The sequence below is a fragment of the Aspergillus lucknowensis genome (assembly GCF_044049455.1).
Source record: "Aspergillus lucknowensis strain CBS 449.75 chromosome Unknown BJX67scaffold_5, whole genome shotgun sequence".
Classification (NCBI taxonomy): domain Eukaryota; kingdom Fungi; phylum Ascomycota; class Eurotiomycetes; order Eurotiales; family Aspergillaceae; genus Aspergillus; species Aspergillus lucknowensis.
The window spans coordinates 599,695-627,084 of record NW_027263549.1 but is presented as its reverse complement, the minus strand read 5'-3'; the positions used below and the strand labels follow the sequence as shown (position 1 = coordinate 627,084).

Below are 27,390 nucleotides of genomic sequence, written 5' to 3'. Positions count from 1 at the left end.
TTTCCGGATCATTATCGATAAACCTGAGCACGTGACGTTGGAACAACATTCAACCCTGATTGGTTGAGGCCGCCCAGCGCGAACCTCCGGCTTTCCCTGTCGGACGGCTGGAACTTGCTGCATCTTCTGCGGCTTCAGATGTTGATATTGTCGCTCTTTACCCGATCTACTTCAGTTTAAGCCATGGCTCCTTGCATTTGATTACTACGCGCTGTCTCCCTTGTCGTAACCTCTCACAACACGATGATTTTGCCCAGTTCTTTTCGTTGCTGACACCTTCATTGCCCATATGCGATGGGCTGCGGGTTGAGACGCTGCATTTTATCATTCAACCCCTTTTGGAAATGAAGGTATCGTCGGTCTTTACAGCTTTTTCAGCCCGTTGCACGTCTCTTTTGGGACAGCAGCTAGACCATGGAATTTCCCGGAGGATTCATCACAAACGTCCGTGTTATTGTATGTACTGTTACTGTCCGCTATCTCCACTGCATTCTAATGCGACATCCCAGGATGGATTCTCCAACATTCACTGGAGGATTTACACCGAGGATACCGGCGGGACCATTCCTTCTGGTGACGGCTCTAATCAGGGTTATACTATTCTGAAGCATATCAGCCGCCTCAAGGAGCTCGAGCTTCAGTTACGGAGTCTAGGTTGCTTAGTATTGAGTTACCCTCGACGTCTCGGCCTTTTGATTTTCTCCGCTACTCCAGACTTTGAACATCTTTCACCATTATTGCCCACCGACAAGAAGGATGAGTCGAACCGGCTTCTTATTGGCACCACGATCCTCAGAGGTGAGCTCACCCGAAGTAACCGTTTTTGGACTCACAATATATGAGCCGTCCACTCACCTACTCATTAGTTTGGACATGCGGGAGTGTATCCTCAGGAGATCTCGCGAAAAGCCTTCACTCAGACATTCAGACCACGGCTGCCAACTCTCCCGCGGCATCCCAGCGGTTGCAGAACGGTCCTGTGCCACCTAGGAGGATGGACAATTCTGGTGGTTCGGCGGCAATATACGCGTCTTTCGTGTCAGCTGTCACTGCCGCCTTTAGTCTTCAGATCGTTCGGCAGAACAATGCCATTCCGCTTGGACCGCGTACTCTCTTCAGCACTGTAGAAAGCGATTTTGACCAGATTGCTGTCAACAGCGGCCAAATCCCTATCTCAACCCTCACTTCACTCCATGTCCAGCTGATGTCTGTTGGAAAATTGACGATTTCTCTGCAAACGATAGCACAGATTGGTTTTACCCGACTCAGTCAACCCGGGCGACCTTCTTCTGAGTACTCCCAAATTCCACCTGGGACTGACCTCTGGTTAGCCCCAAATGGCTCGATTGCAAGACTAGCAGAAGTGCACCCTGGAATGAACAACTCACCACATACCCACTCCGCTCGAGAAGCCTCAGAATGGAAATTCAATGTTCGGGAGTGGCTGAGCTACTTTGGACTTCCCGTTGACTTCATCACCGATGAAGATTGGGTGGAGGTGGAAGTCTGGGAACCCTTATATGCTAAATTATCTGGAGAGGCCGGCCGTCCCCTAGATGAGAGCTGTCCGCTCCCCCTGAAGCGTATCCTCTGGCCTGCTATGTACTGCTTCAGAAGGGTCAAGTCCACCCTTCCGCTCGCCTTCGAAGGGACGGAAGAAAAGGCGCCATTTGATTGCGACCCTCTGGAATTCGCAGAAAAATGGTGCTTTCAGGAGATACCCGAGGCTGTCGAGCGAAACGTGAAGCCGCTCCCAGAAGACGAACGGCCGTCCAATATTGAAAGCACATTATCCCCTGCGCCAACCAATCCTCCTGAAGGGTTCGAAAGTTTAGCTCGGGCCTCGTTGCATCCTGAGCTCCAGACAGCAAACCTGGTTTACCCAACACCGCCGGATGGGGCTGGTGGGATTGGAGTCAACCCAGGGGTGTTTGCGGATGCTTTTGCCGAAAACCCGGACCATGGCTCATTGAGTATTCGGGGCCGAGTTCAACAACCACATGGCTCTCGGTTCATTGCGAAGGATCGCTCTGACCCTGATGTAACGATGGGGTTCGGTCCTTCAGCGGGGCTTGCTGTTGGATCCGGCCTTTACGATACCAATGATGACGACGACCTCTTCGGTGACATGAACGGAAAGGATTTCGGCACAAAAGGGATCACCGATGCGGATTTCAGCTTTTTTGATGAGCCTGACTTCGATTCCTCGGGGAATGGTGCTAACCTGGATGATGCTGAGGCTATCTCCAACTTGGTCGATAAGCGCAAGCCAGACACCGAGTTCGTGGAACCTGAGGCGCAAGCACCGAGCACGGTCACAAACGATGCCTCCCACTCACGTCATCCCAGTACAGAGAGGATAGCCAATACACCCCCCAATCAGCCTCCTCCGCGTACCAACACACTTGAAACGTCGCCTCATCATGACAAAATCCAGACAATCAGTCCTCCCCTCAGTCCCGTTGAAGTCAAGAGGATCCTCTTCCCAGAACCCACTACCGGCGTTCAAACTCTAGCTAAACCTACTCATGTGCCTCGCTATTACAGCCCCATAGCTTTCAAGAACCCCATATCTTCCTGGGATAAAAAGTATGGAGCAGATGGGAGCTTCTCGTTCATGGGAGTGGACACGGCTTTGAACAAGGGCTCCTACACGTCTTCTGGTGGGATTCCAACCATTGGCTTCCCGCGCCGAAAGAGCAGTGTCAAGGTAGCCACTTACGCTAAACCCCTTGAGGGGCAGGGAAGTCCCCAAAACCAGACAGCGCCGGGGTTATTGTCAAGTCCCGACTCGAGCAGCGAGACAGGCGATGAAAGTGATGATAGTTCCTCTGAAACTGGCATACCGTCTACGACATTTGCTACCTTGAAGAGAAAGCGCGGTCGTTCCAATTCAGCGTGTTCAGCCGGTCCGTATTCAGGGAAAACCACCACTGGTCCTGATCAGGAATTACCTACATTGCCTAGATCTGACAATTCGGTGTTTTTGGGGAACTTTCTATCAACATTTTCCGACTGGTCAATATCCGGGTTCTTCTCCCTGACGGAAAACCAAATCTTCCCAACGCTCACCCCTCGAGAAGTACAGGTACAAATTGCTCAGCTTTTAGTTGATCAAGTCACTCAATCCTCTTTAAACCACAAACTCGATGGGAATATTGGTGTCTCTCACCTAGAGAACCAGGCATTCTGCTTACAGGACCTGCCTGAGGGTACAGAATTCCTGAGCGGTTTAGAGAAGCTCGACCTGAATAACTTGATATCACTGCAGGAACAAAATGTTTCTTCACCTGCTGCCTTGAACACTCCTACCCCGCGACAGAACCCTCAACGCAAAGAGACCTGTAAAGGATCAATAACAAAACTGCCACCACCTCATTTGCGTGTCCGACGGGGCAAGGATTACTTGGAGGCACTTCCCCCTGCAGTCTCCTTCTGGGAAACATTCGGTTTGGAGCCTGTTCATGGCCCCAAAGATATTACAGGCTACTGTATACATCCTCAGGTTGCTGCAAAAGCAGCCGATGTATTTCTGGAAAGGCTAAGCCTTCTCTACTCTAGCTGCAACCTTGGAACACACATCAGAGGGTGTGACTCCAATGCCTTCGACAGGGGCTTGGGGGGATGGAACACCGATTCATTGAAACAGTCAAGCTATCTTACCTCGATACATAAGCTCAAGGAAATCTGTGAAGAGCTCGGTAGGCCGTATACCATCTTATCACCAAAGGCTTTTCACTAACCTACCGGAAGGAACCGCTCTTTCAAACGGCCCTCTATCTGCGGATAATATTGTTGTGTATATCATAAACCCATTCTCGCACGCTGCTTCTCTCGTCGACATTTGTGCTGCGTTCTGGGCTCTACTCCAGAAATACACTGCTGATGCAGACAAGCAGCAACCCGCGCAGCTGAGCCAAGTTGTATTGCAGATTATTCCCGTGGATTTTGTGACGTCGGCTGAGTCGTTGATCGTGCCTCCCCAAACGGATTATGTTAACTTGGCTATGGAGGTGTACAGTCGGTGTTCCCCAAAACAAATCCAAGGGGGTGTCCTGAACTGCACGCCGCCGGCAATACTAGCCGAGCCCATTCCATCGTCTATAGGGTTCAAACTGGCTTCCGAACGCACTTCACCGTTGCAAGAGGGGAAGTGTCTACACGTGGCATGTTCCAGAAGCCAAGATCAGCGCTGGATAAGCGTAGCCTGGTCTGACAATTCTGGAGTGTTTCAGCACACCATGTCTTATTGCCTTCGATTCCGGAATTCTACGATCTCTCGCAATCTTTCTACTGTTCGCAGTGAGATTTGGGCTGCAACAAGGGGAATCCTGGAGAAGAGTCAGGTGAGGTGGAGAATAATCCTGGTAAATACTGAGAACGTGGACCAGGACGAACATGATAGTATGGATAACCCATTTACTCTTTTCTTGGTGGTTGTACTAATGACTTAGCGTGGCTGAACCTTGCCGAACAGTACAACTCAACAAGCAATGTGCCTGTAGAGTTGACTATCTTAAGCGCCAACACAACCCCCGACCTTTTCCTATCTCCTCCTCCCTCACCGATGCCTATGAGTATTCTCAATCCGCAGGCTTCTTCTACACCTGTGGCCACGCCACTTCCCAGTGGTGCTACTCTTTCACCCGATCACTCAGGCAACGTACCAACCCCCCCGAGCGGTGCTAATATACCGGCAAACGCTACTACACCCACAGATGCACTTATTGAGTCAGAATCAGAATCTCTTCTGACCGATATCTGTGACGAATCCTGGGGTATTGTGCTATCCCATCGCCTTAACGGCACCCTACATCTAACGGAGTACCGCCCTGCATTAGCTAGTGGATATTTGATTCGTCGAAGGGGTGTCATGGATTCCGACGGAGCATTCACTATGAATGTTAACCTTTTATATACACAACGGCCGCCATCTTCTTATGATTCCCTTCTTCGAGAGATTATCGGAATGTACCGTGACCTGGCAACTCTTGCACGAGTTCGGGGCATACGCATTGTTCAATCCAGCACACTTCCCTGGCATATTGCTACAGTGGTACGAGCCCAGGAGACACTGAGCTATGTTTTGTGATATGCGATTTTTTTCCTACTATGCTTTTACTTGTACATTGCTGAGCACATGGCGTTCGGATGGGATCATCTACACTTTGTTTGATGGTTGCATATAGGGTGGCAGATACCATAAGGCTTGGATTTCTATTTTCATGACATTATACCCGGTCTACCATCTCAATCTTCATTCCTTCTTTCGTCTTCAATTGCTGCTCCCTGTATACTTTGATGTTGACCGGTCACATGATCAGGGCTTATCGTATCTAATCACCTCCGATAGCGAGGGAAAAAAAAATTCGAAGTCGCAGCAACTCAAGCGCCACAACTCCTTCCACTCCTTCTCTGTTTTCATTGTATCCTTGTCGCAGAACTCAGGCGATTGACAAGCTTTCAAAGAGATTGTCCCGCGCAATCCATCCAAACACCATCTTTCCCGCACAACCCTCCACTCAGCCTACTGCATCCTCGACACGGAAAAGCAAGGAACAGACCACCAGACACCACCAGACATACAGTTGATCCATTAATCGCAAGAGTGAACCCATACAAAAAGAGCAGAGCCTCTTAGCGCCACTCAAAACAAAAATACCGCAATGACATCCCAACAAAATTCCACAGATTCCTCCTCCACACAACAACCCCAACCATCCTCCTCCTCCTACCTCGACCTCGGCGTCACCCTCGCAATAAATGCCTGGCCGGCACTCACTCTTGCCGTAACCAGCAACTGGGGCGGCCCGACCTCCTCCGACAAGCGCGACTGGCTCTGCGGCGCAATCTCCGAGATGCTCGTTGACCGACCGGAGACCGACGCGGAGGATCTTGAGGATGTCTTGATCCAGGTGATGAATGATGAATTTGATGTTGTGGTTGATGATGAGAGTGCTGGGGAGGTTGCGGACCGGATCATGGAGGTTCGGCGGGCGGTGGAGAAAGGGGAGTTTGACGCTGTGAGGGCGATGTGGGAGGAGTGGGAGGCGAAGAAGGGCCAGAAGGGGAACGCTGTGGCGGGGTTCCGGAGGGGTGAGGACCTGGAGCAGGAGACGGATGAAGAGGAGGGAGACGATGATGATGACGATGACGATGTGGATATGGGGGAAGCGCCAACGTTGGTGACAGTGCCAAGGGAGAAGGCAAAGCCTGAAGTTGATGAGGATGGGTTTACTAAGGTGGGTGGGAAGAAGAGGAGGTAATTTGGTGTTCGGATAGACTCGCATTTTGTGATTCCCTGTATAGACATGTCTTGATGTAACGGCATCTCATCAATGAACTTATGAACTACGTCCGTCCTGGGATCTAGAAGACTTTACTCAGCGACTGGAAAAGAACGACTTTTGACATCCACCAAAGTGATAGAAAAAGAGTAATTCTATAAAAAAAGAAAATGCCAAATAGAATTCATGATCATCAATAGATCTAAGCCTCGTAGTCGAATGCTTTGACCACCACCAAATAACAGGAGAGACAAAGCAGAGAGGCCATTACCGTTTACAGACGGGCCGGTTTTGATGTTTATTGAGTCGTCTAGTTATCAATGAGCTTGGTGATCATACCAATAGCAACGGTTTGCCCCTAAAACGAAGTTATTAGTTTACTAACCAAATTTCTGAATTGCGAAGGTAGAGCGTACCTGGTCCCGGAGGGTGAATCGTCCCATTTGGTTGTAATCTTCAAATCGTTCAACACAGACAGCACCCGCAGAACTTGTAATCTCAAGACGGGCAATGATCGTTTGACCTCTGCTAGCAAATGGTGGAGGGCGCTTGCTCCTTCGCCCGGTGCCTGGTTCGAGCTTATGAAGCAGAGCAGCCACTGTAACTTCTTCGACGGCAGAGTGCACGTGTATAACACAGTTAAAGCCAGCTGTCAGAATGTTCTTGAGATCGAGAATTCTGATTTTAGCCTCAAAGGCAGAGACACAGTGAACCGGACGCTTGGGGGAGCACATTACGAATCCAGGGAGAAGATCTTCTTCTTCAACACCCCGGAGACGCATACGAACTTGGTCACCACAAGTACCATTCGGAATCTCGTCTTCTGTCTCTCCGTAAAGGGCCGTGATTTCAACCTTCGTGCGGTTCGGCATGATGATGCAACTTGCGTTCTTCTTGATAACCCCGGCTTCAATACGCCCTTCGACCACAGTGCCCATATCTCGGTATTTAGCACTGATTGGCATCATGAAAGGTGCGTTGAGGTTGCGCTCAGGCATCTTCATGTTTGTGAGGTATTCAAGAAGTGAGGGGCCGCTGTACCAAGAGCAAATATCCTTGGGGATTCGATCCTTAATGCCCAGAGTACGCTGGGCAGAGATGGGCATAAAAGTCAGGTCATCTTTCTTGTAGCCAAGAGCTTCCAAGAACTTTGAGACCTTGACCGTGCACTCTTCGAATCGAGATTTGCTCCATTCGACGGTGACATCATCCATCTTGTTCACGACGACAATAAGCTTCTTGACACCAGTATTCCTTGCTAGTAAGGCATGCTCTCGAGTTTGACCACCTTTTTCGAATCCAGTTTCGTATTCTCCCTTGCGTGCGGAGATAACGAGGACACCAACATCAGCCTGTGAGGCACCGCCAATCATGTGGTGTACATATGACTTGTGGCCGGGAGCGTCGAGAATAGAGAAGCGTCGCTCAACAATACCTTCCGGTGTTGGTACATCAAGCTTAAAGTGTGCACGACCCACCTCGACGGTTTTCCCCTTTGCCCTCTCCTCGTTGGTCAGATCAAGTGCCCAAGAGAGATACCAAGTCTCTCGGCCAGCTTCCTTTGCATCCCTCTTGTACTTATCTAGGGTTCGCTCATCCACCATTCCGGTAAGATACAGAATAGAACCACCAAGAGTGGACTTTCCGGCGTCAACGTGGCCAATGAAGACGACGTTGACGTGCTCCTTCTTCTCGCCATAGATTTCCTTCAACGTATCCTCATCAACATCGGCTTGCTGTTCTAGCGCTACTGCATTTGCATCACGCTTTTCCTTGGCGGACTCAGCTCGAGATGGACTCGATCTGCCGGGGCTGTCCCGGCCCGATGGGGTTGGGGAAGCTTTGCCACTAGCAGTAGCCTTCTGTTCCGCTTTCTTTTCTGTCTTATCAACGGCCTTGTTAGCCGTTACCTTGGCGGCAGCCTCAACAGCGGCGGGCCCCTTGGCATCGGCAAGAGAGGCAGAATCAGAGGAGGGAGTGGTGGAGGAGGGGGTCGGGGTACCGATCGAGAGGACCTTGGTTTTTGGTGCTGCGGGAGAGTTACTGACGCCACCAATAGACAAGACCTTGGTTTTAGGGGCGGCGGTGGTAGCAGGTTTGGGTGTGGGTTGGACAGGTGCGGGTGTGGCTGTGGGTTGTTCCTGTGCGGCCGGAGCGGCGTGGCGGGATTGCTGGGAGAATGATTGCTGCTGGTAACCACCGTAGTTTTGGTTGTATATCTGATTGTAGCCACCAGGTTGCTGGCCGTATGCCCCATACTGATTGTAGCCCTGTTGCTGGTCATAGTTCTGGTATCCGCCATACTGCTGCTGCTGGCCGTATTGGGGGAAAACCCCGCCGTATTGCTGGAACGCTTGCCCAGGCACAAAAGTGGCCGCTCCCGGCTGGAAAGTAGCCGCTCCGGGATGAAAAGAGGGAGCTTGAGCCTGAGGGCGCGACTGTGTGTTGGCATTCAGGTTCACGCCTTCGGTCTGCCTGGAGAGCTCATCTTCCCAAGAATCAGGGGTTTGATTAGCCATGTTCGATACGTCCAAAGACTAGAAAGGCGGCCGCTCGAACAAGACAATGCAAGATTAGGGGAGAAGGGGAGAGGGGTAGAGTGGCACAAAAATAAGAGAAGATGCAGGGGCATCGTCTTCTTCCCAAGCCACATTCGTTAAATTCGGATTTTGCACGGCTGACTCAGCCGCCTCTCTTCCCCGCCTCGAGCCTCGCGATTGTGGCGGGAAAGGAATCTTCAACGCGGCCGGTTGGCCCAATCTGCGCCCGACAATCGAGGACACCGAGATTATGCGTCACTCAAGAGAGGAAAACTCTCGCCTGGTCCCAAGGGAGGCAAATGAAAGCTCCCCATATTCTAAGGCACCAAGGCACGATTTGGACGCTCCCGCCACAGTGGCTTGTTATCGATAAGTCAGGGGCCGCCACACCAAACACCCCACTCCCCGGCAGTGTGTGGTGTTTCTTCAAAGACTCTCTCCAGCGTAATTTCTGGAGAGCAAGATAATTGAGCCTGTAATCTCAAGATGGACGCTTTCTTGAGCCGCGTAAGCTTCTCCGCCAGTGGTGCGGGAGATGATGCCTATCACAGTCACTGACTTCCCCTTGCAGCTCACGCAGCAGGCGATGAACTATGCCATCAGGTATGTATGGGGTGCATCCCCACGACCCAGTTTCCACCGGAAAAGTACGGTTGCAGCGCAGCGTACGCTGATATTCTATTTCAATAGGTCTGGTATTGCTATCACGGCCAGTTACGCCATCCGCCAATCATCAAAATTGCTGCAAGTAGGTAGAAGCTTTTGGACCCGTCATGCTGAGAATAAAGAGCTGACCACGTCCACCTTACGTCTGCCTCAGAATACCGAGAAGAGCGTAGAGAGAGACGAATTGCTTGCGCTGCAACAGCGGCTAGAAAGTAAAATCCATGTCAGTCCTTCCACAAACCTCTTCCAGGCTTGAAACTGATTCGGACAGGTCATCTCCCCGGCGATTGACATGATTGAGTTGATGTAAGTAGCTCTACATAGCTGGGCACTGTGGTACGTGCATAATTTCAGTGAAATCTAGTGCTGCCCGAGGCAACACATCTCTAGAGTCTGCAGTTTCCCTTACCAAGTCCCTTCGGCTCGATATCCAGTCACTTGGTCAACGGCTAGCTATTGCTGCGCAGTCGGAAGAACAGGGTCGAAAAGGGGGAAAGTCGCCGCGCGATCGTTCAAGAAATAAGGAGCTTATCAAATTTATCATACAAGACATTCAGAACCTTTTGGTTCGCATCGAAGATGCAGTTCCCCTCATGAACCTGGCTATCACCACTTCCGGAGCGAAGCTATCAACTAATCTACCCGCATCGATATCACCCTCCCGGCTTCTGCAGGCCAGCACATTTCTCACTGCTGGCGATACACAGTATTCCTTTTCCCCCGAGCAGGCAGTCCAGATTGGCCCCACATTCACCCTCTCAATGTATATGCTCTTCGCCAGCCACCTCCGCCCCCACGACGAAGAGGGTATCCGGGAAGCTACATGGAAAGAGGTCATGCACAAGGCACGCTTAAAGCTCCGGCGAGTTCCTATGGATTTAGCAATTTCACAAGGTCGAATCCAGCCGCTGCAACTATCTGCTGACGGGGAGGCTAGTGAGTTTGCGTACCAAATTGTGCTGATAGAGGATCTGGATGATGGGCGGGTCCATACCTTCGATGAGAATAAGCCCCAACCTCCCGCCTACGAAGGAATTGAAGCCGCGGGGATACGTGAGATTTTGCCGATCCATCAGGTTTCCAAGATATTCTACGCAGACACGGGGAAAATCCTCAACATCAGCACTGAAGGTGAAACAAACAATCCAGTCCTGCTGTTGAAGCGGGACATCAATGCCATACCGCCGCGTCGGATGGTTGAGCGAGATACAACCGATCTCAGTCCTACCCACAGGTCAGATCAGGAGGAAGTAGACGAAATACAGGCGCAGCTAGACGCCCAATTAATTGGATCTGGTACAAACCCTTCTAATCCCAGCTTCCATGAAAGCTCGATCCCCGACGAATGGCGGCTCCCCAGGGACCTAGATCCAGAATGGATAGCCTTCGAAGTCTACAACGAAGACGACACATCAGACACAGAATCAGACAGCGAAACCCCTAAATCACCCATTACCGGGAAGATGGCGGAGCTCTCGGTAAATTCAGACGTTCACCCTCCTAGCCCTAGTCCAGCCTCCCCACCATCAAAACGAAATCCTCAAGCCGCAACAACCGTCTCCAACCCTCTCTTCAATCATATCCGTACCTCCCTCTCCCTCCTCGAAACACTCGTACGCTTAATGTCCCTCCAGCAGTTTCAACAACAGTCACACCTTTCTATCAGCGACGAGCTTCTCAACTTTTTCCTCGAAGAGTCCTCAACCACCGGTGCCGGTGGCGACGAGCAACACCGGCAACGGCTTCGCGCTGATGCAAGGCGAAGGGTAGGCTGGGATCCATACGACGAAAGCCCTGTTAAGCGACGCGGCGAGGACTATCAGTACAGTCGGACTGCCGAAGAGGGTTCAATTCGGTCTGCTCGGGACTTAAGCGAAGTACCATACACGCCGAGTGAAGGACCGCGGGGGTATCAACTTCGTTCTAGGGAGAACACGCCAGAGACGCCATCGCAATTACGACGGACGGCTACAAAACAACATCACCCAAGGCGTGATAGTGGTGTGCGGAGTTCTCCGGTGCATTCTGAAGAAAGGCCGGGGAGGGAGTCTCGTTAATTTGAGCTACTATATTTAACGGACATGATCTTGATAATGGCGGATTCGATAAGGTAATCCTTACTTCGAGCATTGGGAGAACTGTGCGTTGGACAAATGGTTCCCCAGAAGCCATGTAGAAGGGCCCTAGAATGAAAGAAACAGTAGCTCTAGAAGATACTATAGATGCTATGTATTAGATCTTTATAAGAAGTTAGTTCTTCAATACTACGACTCGTGTTTCCTGGAAGCTGTCTCTATCGACAGCAAACATATGATTATATATATATTGGTTGGAGTCTCGAACGGCAACAAAGCCATGAAGAAAGCAATGTTGGACTGCAAAAATCAGAGTGCTACCTGAACCACTCAATGTGAGAAAATAATCTCAGGGGAAACAAGTATATTCAAGGAGAACAGCCATGGGATATAAACGACCTGATATCATGAGGATTATCGCTAAAGAAAGAAATCGAGCAAGAAGAAAGAGAGAGTCCTCGAAGCGCCCTAAAAAGGACAAAGAAACATATAAACAATCCAAACCTAACTCCTTTACCTCGGATAGTTGTATCTGTCAGACCATCCAGTGGCTGAAGCAGATAGAACTACACAGTTCCCATATCGACCGGATCTACACGGTGTAGTATTCCCGTCGAGCCATGTACTAGCTGGTAAGCTCGTGGGTTGCCGGCCCAGCGCAAAGAAAAGCTCTCTATTCCCAGTCGTCATCACTGTCGTCTTCCTTGGAGTTCTCTTTGGGGCTGGCCGGGGTCCGACTAGTGGCTCCGCTAACGAGGTCGTAGCTCGATTCGCTATCGGCCTGGGAGACCTGATCGTTAGATCGACGGGGTTTTGGGGAGCTGGTATCGGCGGAAGCTTCGGTAATGGCGGTCTTGGTGGTCTTCGTTTTCTCAGAGACTTGGGGAGTAGAGGGCGAGTCGGTGTCATCGTCGGAATCGTCGTCCCACCCAACTTCTACTTCTTCTTCAGCGTTGGCACCTGGAAAGATCGACGTCTGTCGTTAGCAAGCTGTTGCGGAAGCTGTTGTGGGACCCAAGATTGGGACTGGGTTAGGAAGGCTTACCCTGAAGGAGCTCTTTCCGTTTCTGCTCTTCCGTCTCAATGACGAGGCGGAGGAAATAGTATCGGGACCAAAATTCGGCATACTGCACCTTCTCAGGAACAACCTTTTCCATCGCAGCTCGCAGCTCAGGGTACTTCTGGAGATCCGCGGCGATGGCAGTAGTCTTATCATCAACATTGAAGGACTTGTTGAAGTCTGGCCACTTGTCACTGGCAGGATCCTTGAGGAAACTGTCAAGAGTGGTATGAATAACGTGAAGCTGCGCTTCGAAACGCGTCGCGTGGATTACCCTCTTGCCCTCAGCGTCTTTACTCTCGAAGAGCAACTTTGACCCCGACTCCTCCTCCGGTGGAAGGATGGTAACCGCCTCACGCAGTTTTTGGGTAATATTCATACCAAATCGTAGAATTGCTTCATCCGCTGCTTCCTCTGCCCTCTCAATCTCCTTCAGTCGTCGTGACGCCTCAGCCTTAAACCGGGAAAGGAAACTCTCGCCTGTGGGAGGCTGGGTGTTGTCGGTGCCGCCCTTCTGCTGGTCGCCCTTGGCCGAATCCTCCCCGTGGGTCTCTGTAGGCGTTAACGAGCCCTCCGTAGTCCCTCGGTCTGCGGAGCCAGAGTTGAATGCTGTGCTCAGTGAAAGGCCCCTTGTCCGTCCGACAAGGGTGTCTTTCAAGTCAGAAAACCCTTTGAAGGCCTCCTCGCTGGCGGTTGCATACTCCTGTCGAGCGCCTTCGTAGTAGCTCTCCCCCTGTTTGCGCACGTTGTCCCATAATCCACCAAGTCGGGAGCCCCAGGGGCTTGCGGAGAAGGCGCGGAATGTCTCCTGCAGCTCGGTGTTCAGATCGACGGACGGTTGGGATTCTTTAGATCCATCCTTCTTGTCCTCTTCTTCCTTTTTCGCCGAGCCGCTAGAGGAGAATAGATCTGCTTGGACGTGATCGTATATATCCATTGTTCTCGCGCTGTGGTGGGGGAGAAATGGTGGTTGTTAACAGTTGACGATGATGATGTCCGCCGCAGCTCCGCCCGCACGCACGGTCCAACAATCGCCCGACCGCCGGACTCAAGAGAAACACAACCCAGAGTGGAACGCCTTACCCCCCTGTTCCTCCCTGGCGAATGTTATGATATTTTTACTCTATTCGTGTATTTGGTCTATATACGCTAATATCATGTATCCGGCAAGCTGTATGGTTCGCCTACACTATCCTGGCTGTTCATCCAGAACGTTGGGATCTGAACACTTTCCATGACGCTGGATGTCAATATTTGGCTTCTGGATAGTATTCCCCGAGGAGGCCCAGAATCCCGCCCGCCCGGCCCCTGCCTGTGCATTCGGTCTACTGGTTGCGAGGACTCAACTTGCACGACGACGTCCTGGGTAGCCGGTCCATGCCTGCTCGAGCTCTCATGCTGCTCGACTGGCGAAGACTCTGGAACGACCTCCGCGGACGTTTTATCCACCCCTTGGGAATCGGGCTGGCTGTGGTTCTCATCTTCAGGTTCTGTCTTCGCCTTGGAATGCGGCGTGAGGCGAGTCCCCGGTGGTGTTGATAATTGGGATGGGGATGTCAACGTATACAAGCCATTGGACTCTTCTGGGAACAGCTCCGCCATCTTCTGAGTATTGATGTTTGGGACTGGGTCTAACGGAAACTGCGTGACTGGATGAAGTCGCCGGTAACATACTGATGCATCTGATAGCAGATTTGACTGGGAGGTAAGGGGACCAAATTCAACATCTTGGTCGGGTAGAGGGGGAAGCGGAAGTTCCTGAGATTCGATATCCTGAGAATTGGGAACGGCTTCGAGGTCTACCCTGTCGTTAGGAACTTCATTTCCCTTGTGTGGAGACGAGCCTGGAACATTTGGCAAGTCGTCTTCAAGATCGCTGTAGTTTGTCTCTGCATCTGTTTCGTATATCACTGTCCGGCGCGTGGAGCTAGGACGGTGTTCGGAACGTGAGGGCTCAATTTGAGCAGATGCGCCGTGAAGCGTTGAGCGCTCAAGAGGGGTGCTTTCTATTGATTTCTCCGGAGCGAGTGATGGTTTTGGTGAAGATTTCGAGTCGTAAAACGACGGCTTAGGGTCGGCAGATGCCATTTGCTCCCAAAGCTCATGAACATCGTTGGGGTCGTCCAAGTCAGGGGATTCCCCCTTGATGGAGGGATCATTGAGAGTCCTAAAACCTCGTGTTCGCGAAGACAGAGTGGTATCGCGGAATTGAGAGGCCGTGATGAATGCGATCCCTGGACTCTCGGGTGACTGTGAAGAGGGTATCTCAGTTCTCTTGCCCTTTCGTGGTGTAGCTGGAGAACATGAAGCTCTCGCTTCTCCATGGTGTGCTGTTTGAGATGACTCTTTGGTACCGAAACGGGAATTCAACTTTCTCTTCTTATGGTAGCTGGAGGGTCCTGGATTGTAATTCTGATCTTGCTGCTCATCCACGGTCTCGTCGCTCTTGACGATTTGGCGACCGGAGTCCTTTCTCTTTGGAGTAATATAAGCATACTCCATCGTGGCCTCGTCGTCGGACCCAATCAAGATCCGGCGTACATAGTTCATTTGGGTCAGAGTTTTGTCGTCTTTTTGTATTTCCTTGTACTTCTTCTCGCCGCCTTTACGAGACCCTCGGTTCGAGTCTCCATCATTCTTGTTGGAAGATATTCTCGTTTTAAAAGGGCCACTGTCAGACCTAGCACTGCGGGCACGCGTCGACTTTGAAGGAAAGGACGGTTTGTAGTCTGGATCATCATCACCCTCTTCTAAGTCGTCCTCATCATCATCCTTGATTTCAATCACTTCACGAGAATTCCCATCAGACTTGCCAATATAATCGGGCTCATCGTCCGAATCTGGATTCTGGGATACCGTCACGAAGTCGATTTGCGTCAAGGTCGGCTGGTCCTGCACACCTCTGGTGGAGCTTCTTTTCCAAGACTTTGCTGTTGATGCTGTTGAGGGAGCCGAAGCTGGTGTCTTTGCTGGGGTATCTGGTAGGGAACCTAGTCTCGCCGGAGCTCTCTTCAACTTGCTCGATGATACCGGCTTGTCAGGGGTGCGGGATTGGTCAGGTCTAGGGTTTGTCGTTCTACCTCCGACTCCTTGTCCCATCGCCACTCAGACAACAGAAAGCAGTATTTGGTGAAGTTTCAAGATCCATAGGCGTTGATGTGGTTCTTGCTTTGATCCCGGTTGTGGCATAGAGGATGGAGGGAACTGTCCATGATGAATCACGATGGACTCTTTTTGAGGTGACGATCTGAGAAGTCCACGGTGGTTGCCTGAGGTTGGGGGTGAGAACGCGTCGACGCGTCGGTTGTCTCATGCACGCGTTGAGCTTTGTATTTCCTCGACGGGAAACTGGATTTCTGGGCGGGGCACCGGGGCTCGGCGTTGGGAGCACCTCAGAATTGGTTCGACATTGAAGCAGATGCCCTTGCATAGGCAAGGGATATCTTTCCATTCAACTAGCACAGAACTATTCTCAGATCTGCGTTCTGAGTTCGCGCCAAAAGGAAGACTTCTTTGTTATCCCACACTTTCGAGAGCTCGTGGATTGCATGGAAAGACATGTTATGCCATGGCCTCCGATAATGGCAGCTTGAATCAGGTGCTCACATCGAACATGTACGATACTTCGAGAAAGCATCCTTCCTGGTGACGAACTTGATGACTGATGGTTGCGTCATGACGTGACGTTATATGTGGGCTGTGGCCGAAGTTCGCACGTGGACTAGATGCGAAAAAAACCATCAAGTTCGACGATACCATATTGATCACAGGAGCTTATGCGCTGTGTTCGTGAGCTACCTAGAGCGGAGACGTGCAATAGCCTTTCTACACCACTATAGCGAGCGATGCTACCCCGAACGCTCCGGCCGAAGGGGACTCTTTCCCCCATTCAGCTTCGTGGACCGTCTGGCCTGAATTGTCGATTCTTAGCTCACGTCGCCAATATAGAGGATATTCCAACCGTGAGTTCTCTCTCTTCCGACAGAGCCTGAAAGAATCACATCTCACCCGCGCAATTTAGGAAGATGATAAGCCATTTAGCGTACCGATACCGGACGGTAGCTTCGAAACATACCATTTCCATCCCCCCCCATCTTCTCTGGAAACGACGAAGCAGCAGTTAAAGCAGTTGTACCATGACATGACGATGGTGAGGTTTGTCTTACCAGTCACACACAAGTCCGTTTGGCGGCTAATAAAGAGGACGTAGGCGGATGGAAACGGCGGCCGACAGTCTTTACAAGGACCGCAAGATTCGAGGATTTTGCCACCTATCGACAGGGCAGGAAGCAGTCGCCGTGGGTATCGAGCATGCAATTACACGCGATGACAAGCTTATCACCGCATACCGGTCCCATGGGTTTACGCTAATGCGCGGTGGAACTGTAAAATCCATCATTGCCGAGCTTCTTGGGCGTCAGGGCGGTATCTCCTACGGGAAAGGAGGGTCAATGCATATGTTCTGTGAGAGCTTTTTTGGCGGAAATGGAATTGTGGGCGCCAGCGTGCCTCTCGGAGCTGGGATTGCGTTTGCTCAGCAGTATAACGAGAAGCCCAATGTAACAATCAATCTCTTTGGTGACGGTGCGGCGAATCAAGGACAGGTACATGAAGCTTTTAACCTCGCGAAGCTATGGAATTTGCCGGTGATTTTCGGTTGTGAGAGTATGTTGACCGAGAATACCCTACAGACTACCAAGTTCCGTAACTCTGATATAATGCTGACATCCTGGCCCTAGACAATAAATATGGCATGGGCACATCGGCCGATCGAGCTTCTGCAATGACAGACTACTACAAGCGGGCCCAGTACATACCCGGTCTGCGAGTAAACGGCATGGACGTGCTTGCCGTTTTGTCAGCTGTCAGACACGGGAAAGAATATGTTCAGGCTGGAAACGGTCCCCTACTATACGAGTATACCACCTATCGATTTGCTGGGCATTCCATGTCGGATCCTGGGACAGCATATCGATCTCGAGAAGAGTTGAAGGCGGAACGTACAAATGACCCAATCTCAAATCTCCGCGAGAATTTGATCGATTGGGCTGTGTTCACGGAGGCCCAAGCTAAGGAGATTGATGAAAGTGTCCGCAAGAAGATTGCCGAGCAAGTTGCGGAGGCCGAAAAATCACCTGAACCCGAGCTTAAAGCAGAAGTTCTGTTCCAAGATATCTATGTCCGTGGTAGTGAACCGAGCCAGCGACGCGGGAGGACAATCGACGAGACCTACTACCCTGGATAAACATAATGAACCTTCTTAAAGTAGTTACTTTAGAAATGGACAGTCCTGTAGGTTCATCTAATCTCCCGACGACTCGCTGTGAAGCTTGGTTGAGCACAAGACCGTTCTAGTTGTAGTAAGAGCGGGAGCAACCATGGTACTCCTACCATCAGATTGATCACTCCACCGTTCTCGCCTGTGTCCCCTCATCCTCCAATAGCTTCATTTGGTGGGAACCAACACCTGGAAGGTCATGCAACTTCGTAACGATAAAGCTAGCTGGCTGAGTAAGGGGTCGAGCAATACTAATAAAGCCTCTCAGGAGCCGGGTGAACCTCGCCTTTGTTACCATCAAGTACGGCAAACAGAAGTTCATCTCAAGACTAATTTGATGCAAAGCACGGCGATGGCGACGAATCTTGCCAGTCTATCAACCCCCGCAGTCTGCACTGTCGATTTCTCTGTGGTCCCAGTAGGTGGTCATCCCAACCTCCTCACTCTCATGATCAGTTGAAAGCGGGCCCTAGTTTCAGGACAGACATATGAGACGACCCGTTAAGCATTCGATTTGCTCATGTTCTGGCAGGTCGGATCCCAGAGCGCATCCTTTTCAAAGCAGATCGCCGAAATCCAGCAATTGATGCAGCAGTCCGGCCTCGAGTATACACTCCACGCCACCGGAACGACGTGTCGTAAGTATCATGGCTGACTGCCTTTTATAAATAGTAATGATGCTAACAATACCCGTCAAGAGGGCCCATGGGAAAAAGTTGCCCAGATTATTGGATGTGCGCACACTATGCTACACCAGGAGGGAGTACCCAAAATCCAGACGGACATTCGTGTCATCACAAGGTGGGATGCACCGTGTCGAATTCCGATGACAGGAATCTTTTTGAGGCTTGCTGACAGTTGATGAAGAACGGACAAAGTCAAGCCGATGGAGGAGAATATCCGGACGGTCCAGAATATTTTATCAACTTGAAGGAATTCCACGGGCGAATGGGTCCTTTAAATCAAGCAACAAACATCCACCGGGAGCTGGTAGTCGGGAGTCGACGCAGCTCATGGAGAGGTGATACAGCTGTTTGTGAATATCTGACCTAGTTGAACGGATGTTCTGAGAGTGGCCGATGTCGCTAATTCCCCCCAAAAGTCAATAATTGAAGTTGTTAAGTTTGTTTTCTTTCGAGCCTGAAGTCCCAAATTCCCGTTTCCTATGGATACGAACGAAAAGCATCGTTCACTTCCGGCAGGAAGATTCAAGTCTTTTCCTGGTATTTTTAGACCTTATTGGAGGAGCAAGTCATTTCGCAGCGGAGTGCTGGTATGGTCGGCGGAGTTGAGAAGGCACAAGCACTGACGTGGGCAGTTTGAGTGAGGAACCAAGCTGGAGAGGTCACAGACCAGGTCTCCCTCTTTCGGTAAATTGTCCTCAGATGGGCCCTTGTTGCAAGTAATCATCGTGGACTGGAGGAAGCAGGGCCAGGCCGTGAAGAAAAGCTAGTCCCGTCTAGGAAGGACTCTCTTCTCGCCTGGACGCAGGGGTGCGCCTGGGGCGCCTGGGCGAAGATTCCCCACGCTCACTGCTCAGCAGAGGTCCACAACATGTCCCTGCTCTGTCCGCCCGGGGGGTCGAGTGAATTGCTTTCTTGAGCCTGGGGATGTGTGTCTCGTGGGAGAACTATTAAAGCTAACGGAAAGAGCGGGTTTTACTGGGACCGCGGGCCTGCGACAGATGACCAGCGGCCACTGGCGACAGCAGGATCAGCTTTAGCAGTTGTGCAGCGTTCGGACTGCACTGCCTCAAGGTGGAATCAGGATCCTTCATTTACCGAACTTTCTCGCTCACCTTCGGGAGCGTGAAAATAACCCTGCTGGCAGAAGGAAATCTCGATCTCACCCTCTCAGTCGTCAGTCGGATGTTTGTCAAGCAAGAACCTCGTCAGTCTTTGTATGTCCACTGAGTTTTGTCAGATAAAAAAAGTCTGGCAAAAAGGCCCACAACCACCAGTTCATACTCTCCGATAGGCATTCCAACACCCCACCAACAAATAATTTTCGCCGTCAGCATCACCCTGATAAAGGGTATCTTTCGCAGCCCGGGATGGCGTATCGGGCCATCCCGTACTGCATAAATCTATCACAACACGGATAGGAGTCCGAAGTCCGACTGTTTGGCTGGTGATAGCGTTCAGAATCTGAAGGCTCTCTCAGTTTCCTTGCTCTGGGAGTTTGTGCACTTGACTCCGTCGGCTCAATTGCATTATATTTGGCTCTGTGGAGGTATAATGAGCGCTGGCTTGACTATTTCACTGGAGGGTAACATTATCTTTTCCACAAAGGGCCCGGGATGCTGCTTTTGCAGAATATATGGCTGAAAGATACATATCCTCCGACATTCCCTGCCGGTACTATTCAGGCATGTTTTGGTGATTAGCGGCTCACAGACATCCGCTCACGTTGAACCGCAGCAATCTGCTGAGAGACACTGTACCATCAAATCCGAAGCGGTCGTGACTCGCTTGATTTGGCTGGCTCCTTGATAGCGTTACCTTCCTGTGGAAAGAACAGGAGGAGAATTTCCAACACTCGTGGGCGAATAATCTTTTGCTCTCTTCGAGAAGCTGCTGATCCGAAAAAGTTCACTTATCAGGGAAATCCCTGCTCTGCTGTGGATGAGGACAACGAAACAGCAGACCAATTACTGCAATTCACTTTTTCTTCTTTTTTTTTTGGTGATCGAATTCGATCCCTTCCGTTCCCTTTCCCGACATGGCCCAGAAAGATGAACCCTTCGATTCGACATGCCACTGGGGAGTCCCACAGTTGGGGAGCTGCAGGAAGCAAGAAAGCTTTGAAACGAGGCACGCAGTCTCGTTCCCCTGACAATATGCGATTTGAGCAAATGACAATGTCGAGATCGACTGACATGCCGCTCCAGTGTTGAAAGGAGGCCCGGTCTGCCGTGGTAATGTTCCTCCTAGTCAACGGGGAAATGCCTGGGGGGTGTAAGTGGGCTGATCAAGGTGATCAGCTGGATATTTGCCTCCCGACATGGCAATTTGACTCGACGCAGAGAGTTGGCGTCAATTCATTGCCGAAAGCTCTTATGTTCGGGCAGAGAGAAGAGAAGCAAAGGGGTGCTGTTGATGAGTAGTTGAATGAGTTGGTCTGCAGGCATGGGTTCTTAGATGATGACCTCCTTCATCTTAGTTGAAATTCAAGGTACTTTTGAGTCACTGAAGTGGTCAGTTGCTTGACAATGAGATGATGCCCAGTTGGTGGAACGTGAATCCCGACAGGCCAGGATTGAGTGGGTCGGGATCCGACAGTCTGGGTAATGGGTATGGAGTATGGACCGCAGCTGCGTTCATAATTGGACGACATCATCAGCGTCAAACTCTGCAGAGGAACGCAAGGAAGAACCTGACTTGGGTCTTGAGCTCGAGGGGTATCTCTTTCTTGAGCCAATAATGTGGCTGGAAGCGGGACAAGGCCCTCCCTGACCAAGGAAGTGCTGGCTAACGACTGGGTCATTTCGCCTTGGATGAGCTCTTTGCGATCGCGGAGATTTCCGGTTCCGTGGTCGCGCAGGTCAGCGATTGTCATCTTTCAAGGGGCGATCCATGGTTGAGAATTTCCAGCAGTGTGGCGCTCCCCGTCATTGGGTTGCCTGGCCCACTGGAGATCGTCCCGTATTTTACACATCTCGCACGACCGCCCCACAGGAACTTGAATCCTGCGAGTTTCAGGGCGCTCCCGAGGTCGAAGCTGCCAGAATCCCATTCGGGAAAGAGCTTTCTAATTCCAATTTCCATTGGCACCAGGCTGAAGAATGGGCAGAAACCGGCGCTGTCTGCTGAAGTGACGGTGAAGCGGCACGTGCCAATAGAAGTCGACTTGAAACCCTGCTGGATATAACCTCATTCTGCTGATGAGGGGTTCTGGGGTCCCGGGCGTGCGAAAAAACGACTGGAGGCTGGTGCTCCTCGTCATGTTTCGGTGAGAAAACCTCCTGAATCCCAGCAGCATGGAACTGGGCGCCTGTGCGTCTTGTCCAACTTGGCGATCCCAGACGCCAGCGGGGGTTCGGAGGGGACGAAGAAAAAGAAAAATTCATGCAGATCTGATACATCCGACGGAGACTCCGTCTTCTCTGCTCAAAGTCCTCTCCGTCGTCCATTTGATGATCGAAAGTCCTCACAGCGTTGTCGATTCGATCTGGTGATTTAGATGGTAGGGGGCTGGAAAAGAAGAGGACTCCCATGTCCTTTTCTTACCCTTCGTGAACTCCGCGGCCGTTGGTCTCTCTGGGCCCCGGGGGTGTCAGTGTGTCACCTTTTGGCGGGGATGCTCATGCTTGGGAAATCCTTCGCCTGCAGCTTTCAGCGGACCCCCGGCGCCCATCCTCGCCAAATGGAGCTGCAGAAAACAACTAAAACTCTCCGAGGGGGGTTGATTTGGAATCACCGCCACAATGCATCATTGAGCAGTACAATCCCATCGAACAGTTCGAAACCTCTGGAGCATGACGAGGGCTTGATGATTGGCATCTCCGCTGACGCTCGAGTTGTCGTCATAATCATAGTCTTCTTGTGGATGGAGTGGTGCAATCCGTGGTGAGATCGGCCGCCCGAACCGCCCGCCTGGGTCAATAATCATGAATGTTCGGGACGCTTGACAGAACCTACCACAATTTTCGCCTGCAAGACCTGGTTCGGCAGCTCGGTCGGGCGTCTTGGAAGACAGGAGGATCCAATTGATGGAATCTCTGCCTGATATCGCGAAGCCCCCTAACTATGCGAGACATGCCCAGCACAAGCATCCGTAGCAGCCTCGCCCTCTCTTTCGTTCAGGATTTCAGTCCACTTCCCGTCTTTCCTTATTTACTCATGGTGTCCCTTATTTTTAGGTTAGTGAGGGGAACCACAGAAGGCTCCGGCTGAAGGCAAAACTTAATCCAGGCTGTCGGGTTCAGCGTCAGAAAAAGGAAAAGACTAAACTGACAGCCCCCCTTCCCACTTCCCCTCCCTCTCTGCCGACGGGCGACTAGGGAGGAGCACCGCAATTGATTCCACAAAATGCAGCTCCTGAAGGTCTGGGCGAGATTCCTCTTTAAATTTCCTCCAGCTCAGGCCCACCACATGGGAGACGTCAAGATTCATGCCGTTCCTGTCTGGTCTTGAGTTGCGCACCCCCAGTATACTATACGAGTCCTGCTTCTTCTCTGGGACCTGGGCTTTCCTACAACTATCTGACCTTCTGGACTCCCACCCAACGCCATAGTTCAGATTCGGTTCAATTATCTTCCCCTTTTCTCTCGATTAAATTTACTTGGCTCCTCTCACCTCGTCGTTGATCTGAATACGACTGGCCCAGATTATTTTGACTCCACCCCACATCGCAAGAGCTGGCGCGGAAGCCAAATGCCCAGGTCCACCAGGACGACGGGTGGAAGACACCTTGTGAGTTGTTTCTTTTCTTCCAGTGCCCAGATGGCTATTTCCAAGTGTCGGGAGTTTGCTGTAGTCCTGATGTGACTCTTTGTTTCTGAGACTTTGCATTCCGTTCCCTCCGTTTCGGGTTGGGTAGCTACTTATACAAAATGCCACAGGCGTCGAGTCGCGAATAGTAAGTCACTTGCCTTCTGATTCCTTCACTGTGCTCGAACACTTGAGGAGCGAGGCAGCCATCCCTCCCTGGTTGCGACTCTGCTGACCCATATACTCTAGTGATACCCAGTCCTTGACTGAGAGTGTAACCCAATATCCAGTGGAAAATGGTCGTACATACCACAGATATCATGAAGGCTGTATGACCTAATCTCTTCTGTTGGATAGAAGTCTAAAACTCTGACCGAGCTTTTAGCATATGTGTACCCTAATGATGAGAGGGAAATGGACCGCCTGGACATGCAGCATCACATGTGTAAAATGCTGACCGGAGGGCGTTTATTCTTCGCTCCTTTGAGAGACCCACGCCATATTGTGGATATTGGAACCGGTTCTGGAATATGGCCAATAGAGCTGGGTGAGTTCTATCTTGCGCTTTTCTTCGTCGTCTCGCTCGTTTTCTTACACTTATCTTTAGCATCTGTCTTCCCACATGCTCAGATCACAGGAACCGACCTTTCCCCTTGCCAACCCGATGAAGTGCCCGAGAATGTTCACTTCATCGTCGACGACTGCACCGAAGACGAATGGCTCTGGAATCACAATTCTCTTGATTACATTCATTCAGGACACCTGTCTGGTGCTCTCTCATCCTACAAAGACCTCCTCCGGAAAATGTTCAGTCACCTCAAGCCCGGCGGCTGGACCGAGTGCCACGAGTTCGATACCATGGTCAGATGTGACGATGGGACAATGCCACCACTTACTGATGAAATTGGTTCATACCCATTCCAAGACTGGTGCGATTTGCAGATTAGCTCAGGCCATGCAACAGATCCTCCGAGGCAATTCCGGGTAGCCCACCGTATTGCGCGTGGAATGAGAGATGTCGGCTTCGTCGACGTTCAAGAACACATATTCAAGGCGCCCGTGAATCCCTGGTCCTCCGACCCCCATCTCCGTGAAATTGGTAGGTGGAATGAGTCAAATATACTCGATGCATTGTCAGGGTGGTCGTATAAGCCTCTGACTACCTTATCATGGTCGAAGCCAGAGATCGAGGTCTTTCTCGTTCAGGTCCGGCAAAGTGTCCAGGATCGCCGCGTTCATGCTTATCTCAATTTTCACGTTGTCATAGGAAGAAAACCACATCCTGGGGAACGAGTAAGCTAAGGTCACTTGTTTCTATACCGAGCCTTGGATATCCCGACATCTCTCTATCCATACTCTAAACAACTGTGCCACCTACTATGGAGAGCATGGTCTGGGTGTTTATATATGCATTGAAAGGCGTGCCACTTTTGCTTCGTTCTTGATGCCAGTTTTCCTTGACATGGTCATGTTGTCCGCTGCATGTAAGGACTAGGATATGTGCATATAAATAGAAGTCAGTCAAAAATTGACTCAGTATCGTTAGTGGACCAGAGCAAGACTGTGCGGGGAGACGCGGGAGAAAGGTGATATTACCACCTTCGGTCAACACAGTGGAACTGGCTTAGTCATCTAAAAACACCAGCTCTCCCCAACATGGAGAGATGCTCGCAGGACGATCTTGCCATAAGCTCCGAGCACCCAATTGCTCGAATGACTCTTATCCATCATGTCTCTGGGGAGATGCGCTTATCGGAATACTAGCTTCTCATTTTCAAATCCGATCACAGAGCATGTATGGATCAGCGACGAGCTACTCGCCTCAACTTTTCGGAGATTCACGAACGGCCAACGACGCTACGAGAGTCGAGTCCCCGGACCATTGGAAGCCAGAAGACGTCTGGCTAAACGGAAGAATACAGCGCTGGCTAGTGTCGCTGGGACGGGGCCATTTGACGATATCGCATGTCTGTTTGGACGCGATGGACGGGAACATCTGAAGTGGACTAATGGCCAGGAGCGAACACCAGGTACTGGCTCTCTGACATTGAGTTCTGAATCGCAAATGCTGAGCTTGACCTAATAGATGACCGACTCCCCCTGAATTATGCCACACAACCCCAGTCCACCTACAATGAGAATCTGAGCTCTACTGATTGGGCGAACCCGCTGTTCAGCTCACCTATTGTTCGGAATCAGGATGAAGGAGTCGCGCTCGGGCGGCCTATTGGGCAGCAACTGAAAAAATACCGAACAGTGAGGGATTTGAAAGATGCGGTTCGCTCGTTGAATATTGACCTCCGCCGGGAACCTAAGTATAGCCGCCTGATGCTCGATAATTTGATGTCGCGATACGTCAAGCGCAGGGCTTACGGAACCGAAGTGGCACTATTCTTGAATGATCCGCATCTGAATGTTCCCGCGGCACAGAACTTCCTTGGATGCGTGGAGCACCATATCTCTGCCGGGCTTCCTTTGACTTACATGAACCCCACGGTCTACGCCCTCCGGCGAGGGTTAGAACTCGGGCTCGTCCCCCCGGAAGACATTAGAGCGATACTAGAGAAGATATTCATCCCGGTCAATAGGAATCGCAAAGACAAGAACAAATTATGGGCAGCGCTCAAGACTTATCAAGCCATGTGGGTGGCTATCACCAAGTGTGAGGTTTACGGACCCAAGGACTTGGACGAGGCTATCGTTGAAACCTGGCTCGGTATCCTCTTGGAGACGGGCGAGTCAACCTATCATAATCTCGCCAGGGCTATTATGCTAGGCACCAACCGGACCATGTCAAACTTGTGGATGCCGAAGTTTGTTACAAGAGCGCTCGAGAAATGCATGGAACTTAAAGGAGAGCGCCATGGTGAGCATATTGTCAGATTTTTACAGCCTTTCGACGCGGATTTAGTGTCGCATTCAATAATTTCCGTCACCGAGGACTTGGTCTCTTCCCAGAGGAAGGACCTGGTTGAAAGATGGACGAGCTGGGTCGCTAAACTGCGGGATGCGGCTACGCTTTCCACATCGCCTGCTTGGACCCATATACGAGTCCTTCATAACTCTACATCACATCTTGCACCGATGTCCCCCCGGCATCGGATATTGCAACGTCTTTGGGCGGTGCATGTCATGAACTCATGGGCGGCCACGGGTGCGGCTTTGACGACCATCACCCAGCTCTATAGGCTCTATGACTCGGCGAGGCGTGATAATGAAGAAGAAGATCTGTGGACTACTCTGACCGAAGACATCAACGACCTAGGATTGCCATTCAACCTACAAAAACTAGCAAACGACCTAAAAAGGAGCAACAAATCCGCCAATGTGGCCCAGCGAGCTCTACGTCTCTACGAAAGTTCACTTCGCTCCTTCGCTGACATGTTCGCCAACCTCCATGCGTACAACGTCGGCCGCCACACATACTTCCGTCACATGGAACTAGTCATCCGCCAAATGGATGTCACAAGCGCAGCCTTTTTCAAGCATGCACTCAATGTCGCCCGAACCGGCGATACCTATAGCGTCTGGACGCTAATCCGTATCCTCCGCGCGCATACACATCTCAAAATCGCCATCTCGCATTCCTGGAATCGCCCAGGTGGCGAGGACCCCGACGCACCCCCCCGACCGGCAGACCAGCCAGACCCCCACGATTCACTCGAGATCGTCCATGCGCTCGCGACTGCCTTCGCATGCTCAGAGCAATTATCTCCACGCCGGGCATTTAAATTGGTTCGCTGGCTTTACTTGTTTCTCAACAAGCACGGTGCGCCTATCCGGCCGCCGCTAGTGCGTGCTTTATACCATGCTGGTGTGGTACGGTTTCGGAGGGAAGGGCGGCACTTGTCCAGCGAGCAGTATAATTATATCTGGAGTGTTGTGCGGAAGGTGGAACAGCCGGAGCTTGTCGCCTCCATGATGGAGGCCGACAAGGATCCCCAATATTAGACTACAACTAGTTACATTAGATGCATGCACCTTCAAGATAGAAGCTTCATGCCTTAAATATACCGACCATTGATTCAGGGGACACGAACAAGAGCAGTACG

The 27,390-nt window shown here is 51.1% G+C and overlaps 9 protein-coding genes across 9 annotated transcripts; 5 read left to right on the top strand and 4 right to left on the bottom strand.

The window, feature by feature from the left end:
* The first annotated feature begins 113 nt into the window (after positions 1–113).
* Positions 114–5,360, top strand: BJX67DRAFT_344609 (uncharacterized protein). Its single transcript, XM_071028278.1, has 5 exons — positions 114–456; positions 510–798; positions 867–3,701; positions 3,754–4,404; positions 4,455–5,360. Exons 1-5 carry the CDS (start codon positions 415–417, stop codon positions 5,090–5,092), a joined length of 4,455 nt encoding a protein of 1,484 aa, XP_070889768.1. The 5' UTR covers positions 114–414; the 3' UTR covers positions 5,093–5,360.
* A 306-nt stretch (positions 5,361–5,666) lies between these two features.
* On the top strand, positions 5,667–6,266 carry BJX67DRAFT_378110 (pre-rRNA-processing TSR2 family protein; the record flags this gene model as incomplete). Its single annotated transcript, XM_071032280.1, has 1 exon — positions 5,667–6,266. The coding sequence occupies one exon, from the start codon at positions 5,667–5,669 to the stop codon at positions 6,264–6,266; it is 600 nt and encodes a 199-aa protein (XP_070889767.1).
* A 177-nt stretch (positions 6,267–6,443) lies between these two features.
* BJX67DRAFT_247869 (translation termination factor GTPase eRF3) lies at positions 6,444–9,446 on the bottom strand. The gene is made up of 2 exons (XM_071026217.1): positions 6,704–9,446; positions 6,444–6,645 (listed from the first exon to the last, which is right to left on the bottom strand). The coding sequence occupies exons 1-2, from the start codon at positions 8,804–8,806 to the stop codon at positions 6,598–6,600; spliced, it is 2,151 nt and encodes a 716-aa protein (XP_070889766.1). The 5' UTR covers positions 8,807–9,446; the 3' UTR covers positions 6,444–6,597.
* BJX67DRAFT_344600 (RanGTP-binding protein) lies at positions 9,057–11,762 on the top strand. The gene is made up of 6 exons (XM_071028277.1): positions 9,057–9,334; positions 9,399–9,430; positions 9,518–9,575; positions 9,648–9,716; positions 9,765–9,799; positions 9,858–11,762. The coding sequence occupies exons 1-6, from the start codon at positions 9,314–9,316 to the stop codon at positions 11,548–11,550; spliced, it is 1,908 nt and encodes a 635-aa protein (XP_070889765.1). The 5' UTR covers positions 9,057–9,313; the 3' UTR covers positions 11,551–11,762.
* BJX67DRAFT_344597 (BSD domain-containing protein) lies at positions 11,763–13,586 on the bottom strand. The gene is made up of 2 exons (XM_071028276.1): positions 12,614–13,586; positions 11,763–12,528 (listed from the first exon to the last, which is right to left on the bottom strand). Exons 1-2 carry the CDS (start codon positions 13,563–13,565, stop codon positions 12,242–12,244), a joined length of 1,239 nt encoding a protein of 412 aa, XP_070889764.1. The 5' UTR covers positions 13,566–13,586; the 3' UTR covers positions 11,763–12,241.
* Positions 13,587–13,599: 13 nt separating this feature from the next.
* BJX67DRAFT_247507 (uncharacterized protein) lies at positions 13,600–15,913 on the bottom strand. Its single transcript, XM_071026215.1, has one exon. It carries the CDS (start codon positions 15,725–15,727, stop codon positions 13,784–13,786), a length of 1,944 nt encoding a protein of 647 aa, XP_070889763.1. The 5' UTR covers positions 15,728–15,913; the 3' UTR covers positions 13,600–13,783.
* A 400-nt stretch (positions 15,914–16,313) lies between these two features.
* On the top strand, positions 16,314–17,873 carry BJX67DRAFT_390504 (putative pyruvate dehydrogenase E1 component alpha subunit; the record flags this gene model as incomplete). The annotated part of the gene is made up of 4 exons (XM_071034646.1): positions 16,314–16,590; positions 16,650–16,783; positions 16,839–17,293; positions 17,368–17,873. Exons 1-4 carry the CDS (start codon positions 16,474–16,476, stop codon positions 17,871–17,873), a joined length of 1,212 nt encoding a protein of 403 aa, XP_070889762.1. The 5' UTR covers positions 16,314–16,473.
* A 3,321-nt stretch (positions 17,874–21,194) lies between these two features.
* Positions 21,195–22,229, bottom strand: BJX67DRAFT_247672 (uncharacterized protein). Its single transcript, XM_071026216.1, has one exon. It carries the CDS (start codon positions 22,120–22,122, stop codon positions 21,604–21,606), a length of 519 nt encoding a protein of 172 aa, XP_070889761.1. The 5' UTR covers positions 22,123–22,229; the 3' UTR covers positions 21,195–21,603.
* Positions 22,230–23,281: 1,052 nt separating this feature from the next.
* On the top strand, positions 23,282–27,289 carry BJX67DRAFT_370172 (class I SAM-dependent methyltransferase; the record flags this gene model as incomplete). The annotated part of the gene is made up of 7 exons (XM_071030883.1): positions 23,282–23,320; positions 23,598–23,667; positions 23,724–23,885; positions 23,946–24,598; positions 24,853–24,854; positions 25,082–25,368; positions 25,425–27,289. 7 exons carry the CDS (start codon positions 23,282–23,284, stop codon positions 27,287–27,289), a joined length of 3,078 nt encoding a protein of 1,025 aa, XP_070889760.1.
* Positions 27,290–27,390: the final 101 nt, after the last annotated feature.

What these genes read in the sequence shown, in the direction of transcription:
- BJX67DRAFT_247507 (XM_071026215.1), bottom strand. Translation starts at nt 15,727, where the DNA reads ATGGGACAAGGAGTCGGAGGTAGAACGACAAACCCTAGACCTGACCAA.
- BJX67DRAFT_247869 (XM_071026217.1), bottom strand. Translation starts at nt 8,806, where the DNA reads ATGGCTAATCAAACCCCTGATTCTTGGGAAGATGAGCTCTCCAGGCAG. An exon ending in GATTCACCCTCCGGGACCAG is followed by an intron (nt 6,646 to 6,703) that starts GTACGCTCTACC and finishes ACTTCGTTTTAG; the next exon opens with GGGCAAACCGTTGCTATTGG.
- BJX67DRAFT_344609 (XM_071028278.1), top strand. Translation starts at nt 415, where the DNA reads ATGGAATTTCCCGGAGGATTCATCACAAACGTCCGTGTTATT. An exon ending in TCACAAACGTCCGTGTTATT is followed by an intron (nt 457 to 509) that starts GTATGTACTGTT and finishes GCGACATCCCAG; the next exon opens with GATGGATTCTCCAACATTCA. An exon ending in GGAAATCTGTGAAGAGCTCG is followed by an intron (nt 3,702 to 3,753) that starts GTAGGCCGTATA and finishes ACCTACCGGAAG; the next exon opens with GAACCGCTCTTTCAAACGGC.
- BJX67DRAFT_344597 (XM_071028276.1), bottom strand. Translation starts at nt 13,565, where the DNA reads ATGGATATATACGATCACGTCCAAGCAGATCTATTCTCCTCTAGCGGC. An exon ending in ACGGAAAGAGCTCCTTCAGG is followed by an intron (nt 12,529 to 12,613) that starts GTAAGCCTTCCT and finishes CGATCTTTCCAG; the next exon opens with GTGCCAACGCTGAAGAAGAA.
- BJX67DRAFT_247672 (XM_071026216.1), bottom strand. Translation starts at nt 22,122, where the DNA reads ATGGGAGTCCTCTTCTTTTCCAGCCCCCTACCATCTAAATCACCAGAT.
- BJX67DRAFT_344600 (XM_071028277.1), top strand. Translation starts at nt 9,314, where the DNA reads ATGGACGCTTTCTTGAGCCGC. An exon ending in TGGACGCTTTCTTGAGCCGC is followed by an intron (nt 9,335 to 9,398) that starts GTAAGCTTCTCC and finishes TTCCCCTTGCAG; the next exon opens with CTCACGCAGCAGGCGATGAA. An exon ending in ATTGACATGATTGAGTTGAT is followed by an intron (nt 9,800 to 9,857) that starts GTAAGTAGCTCT and finishes AGTGAAATCTAG; the next exon opens with TGCTGCCCGAGGCAACACAT.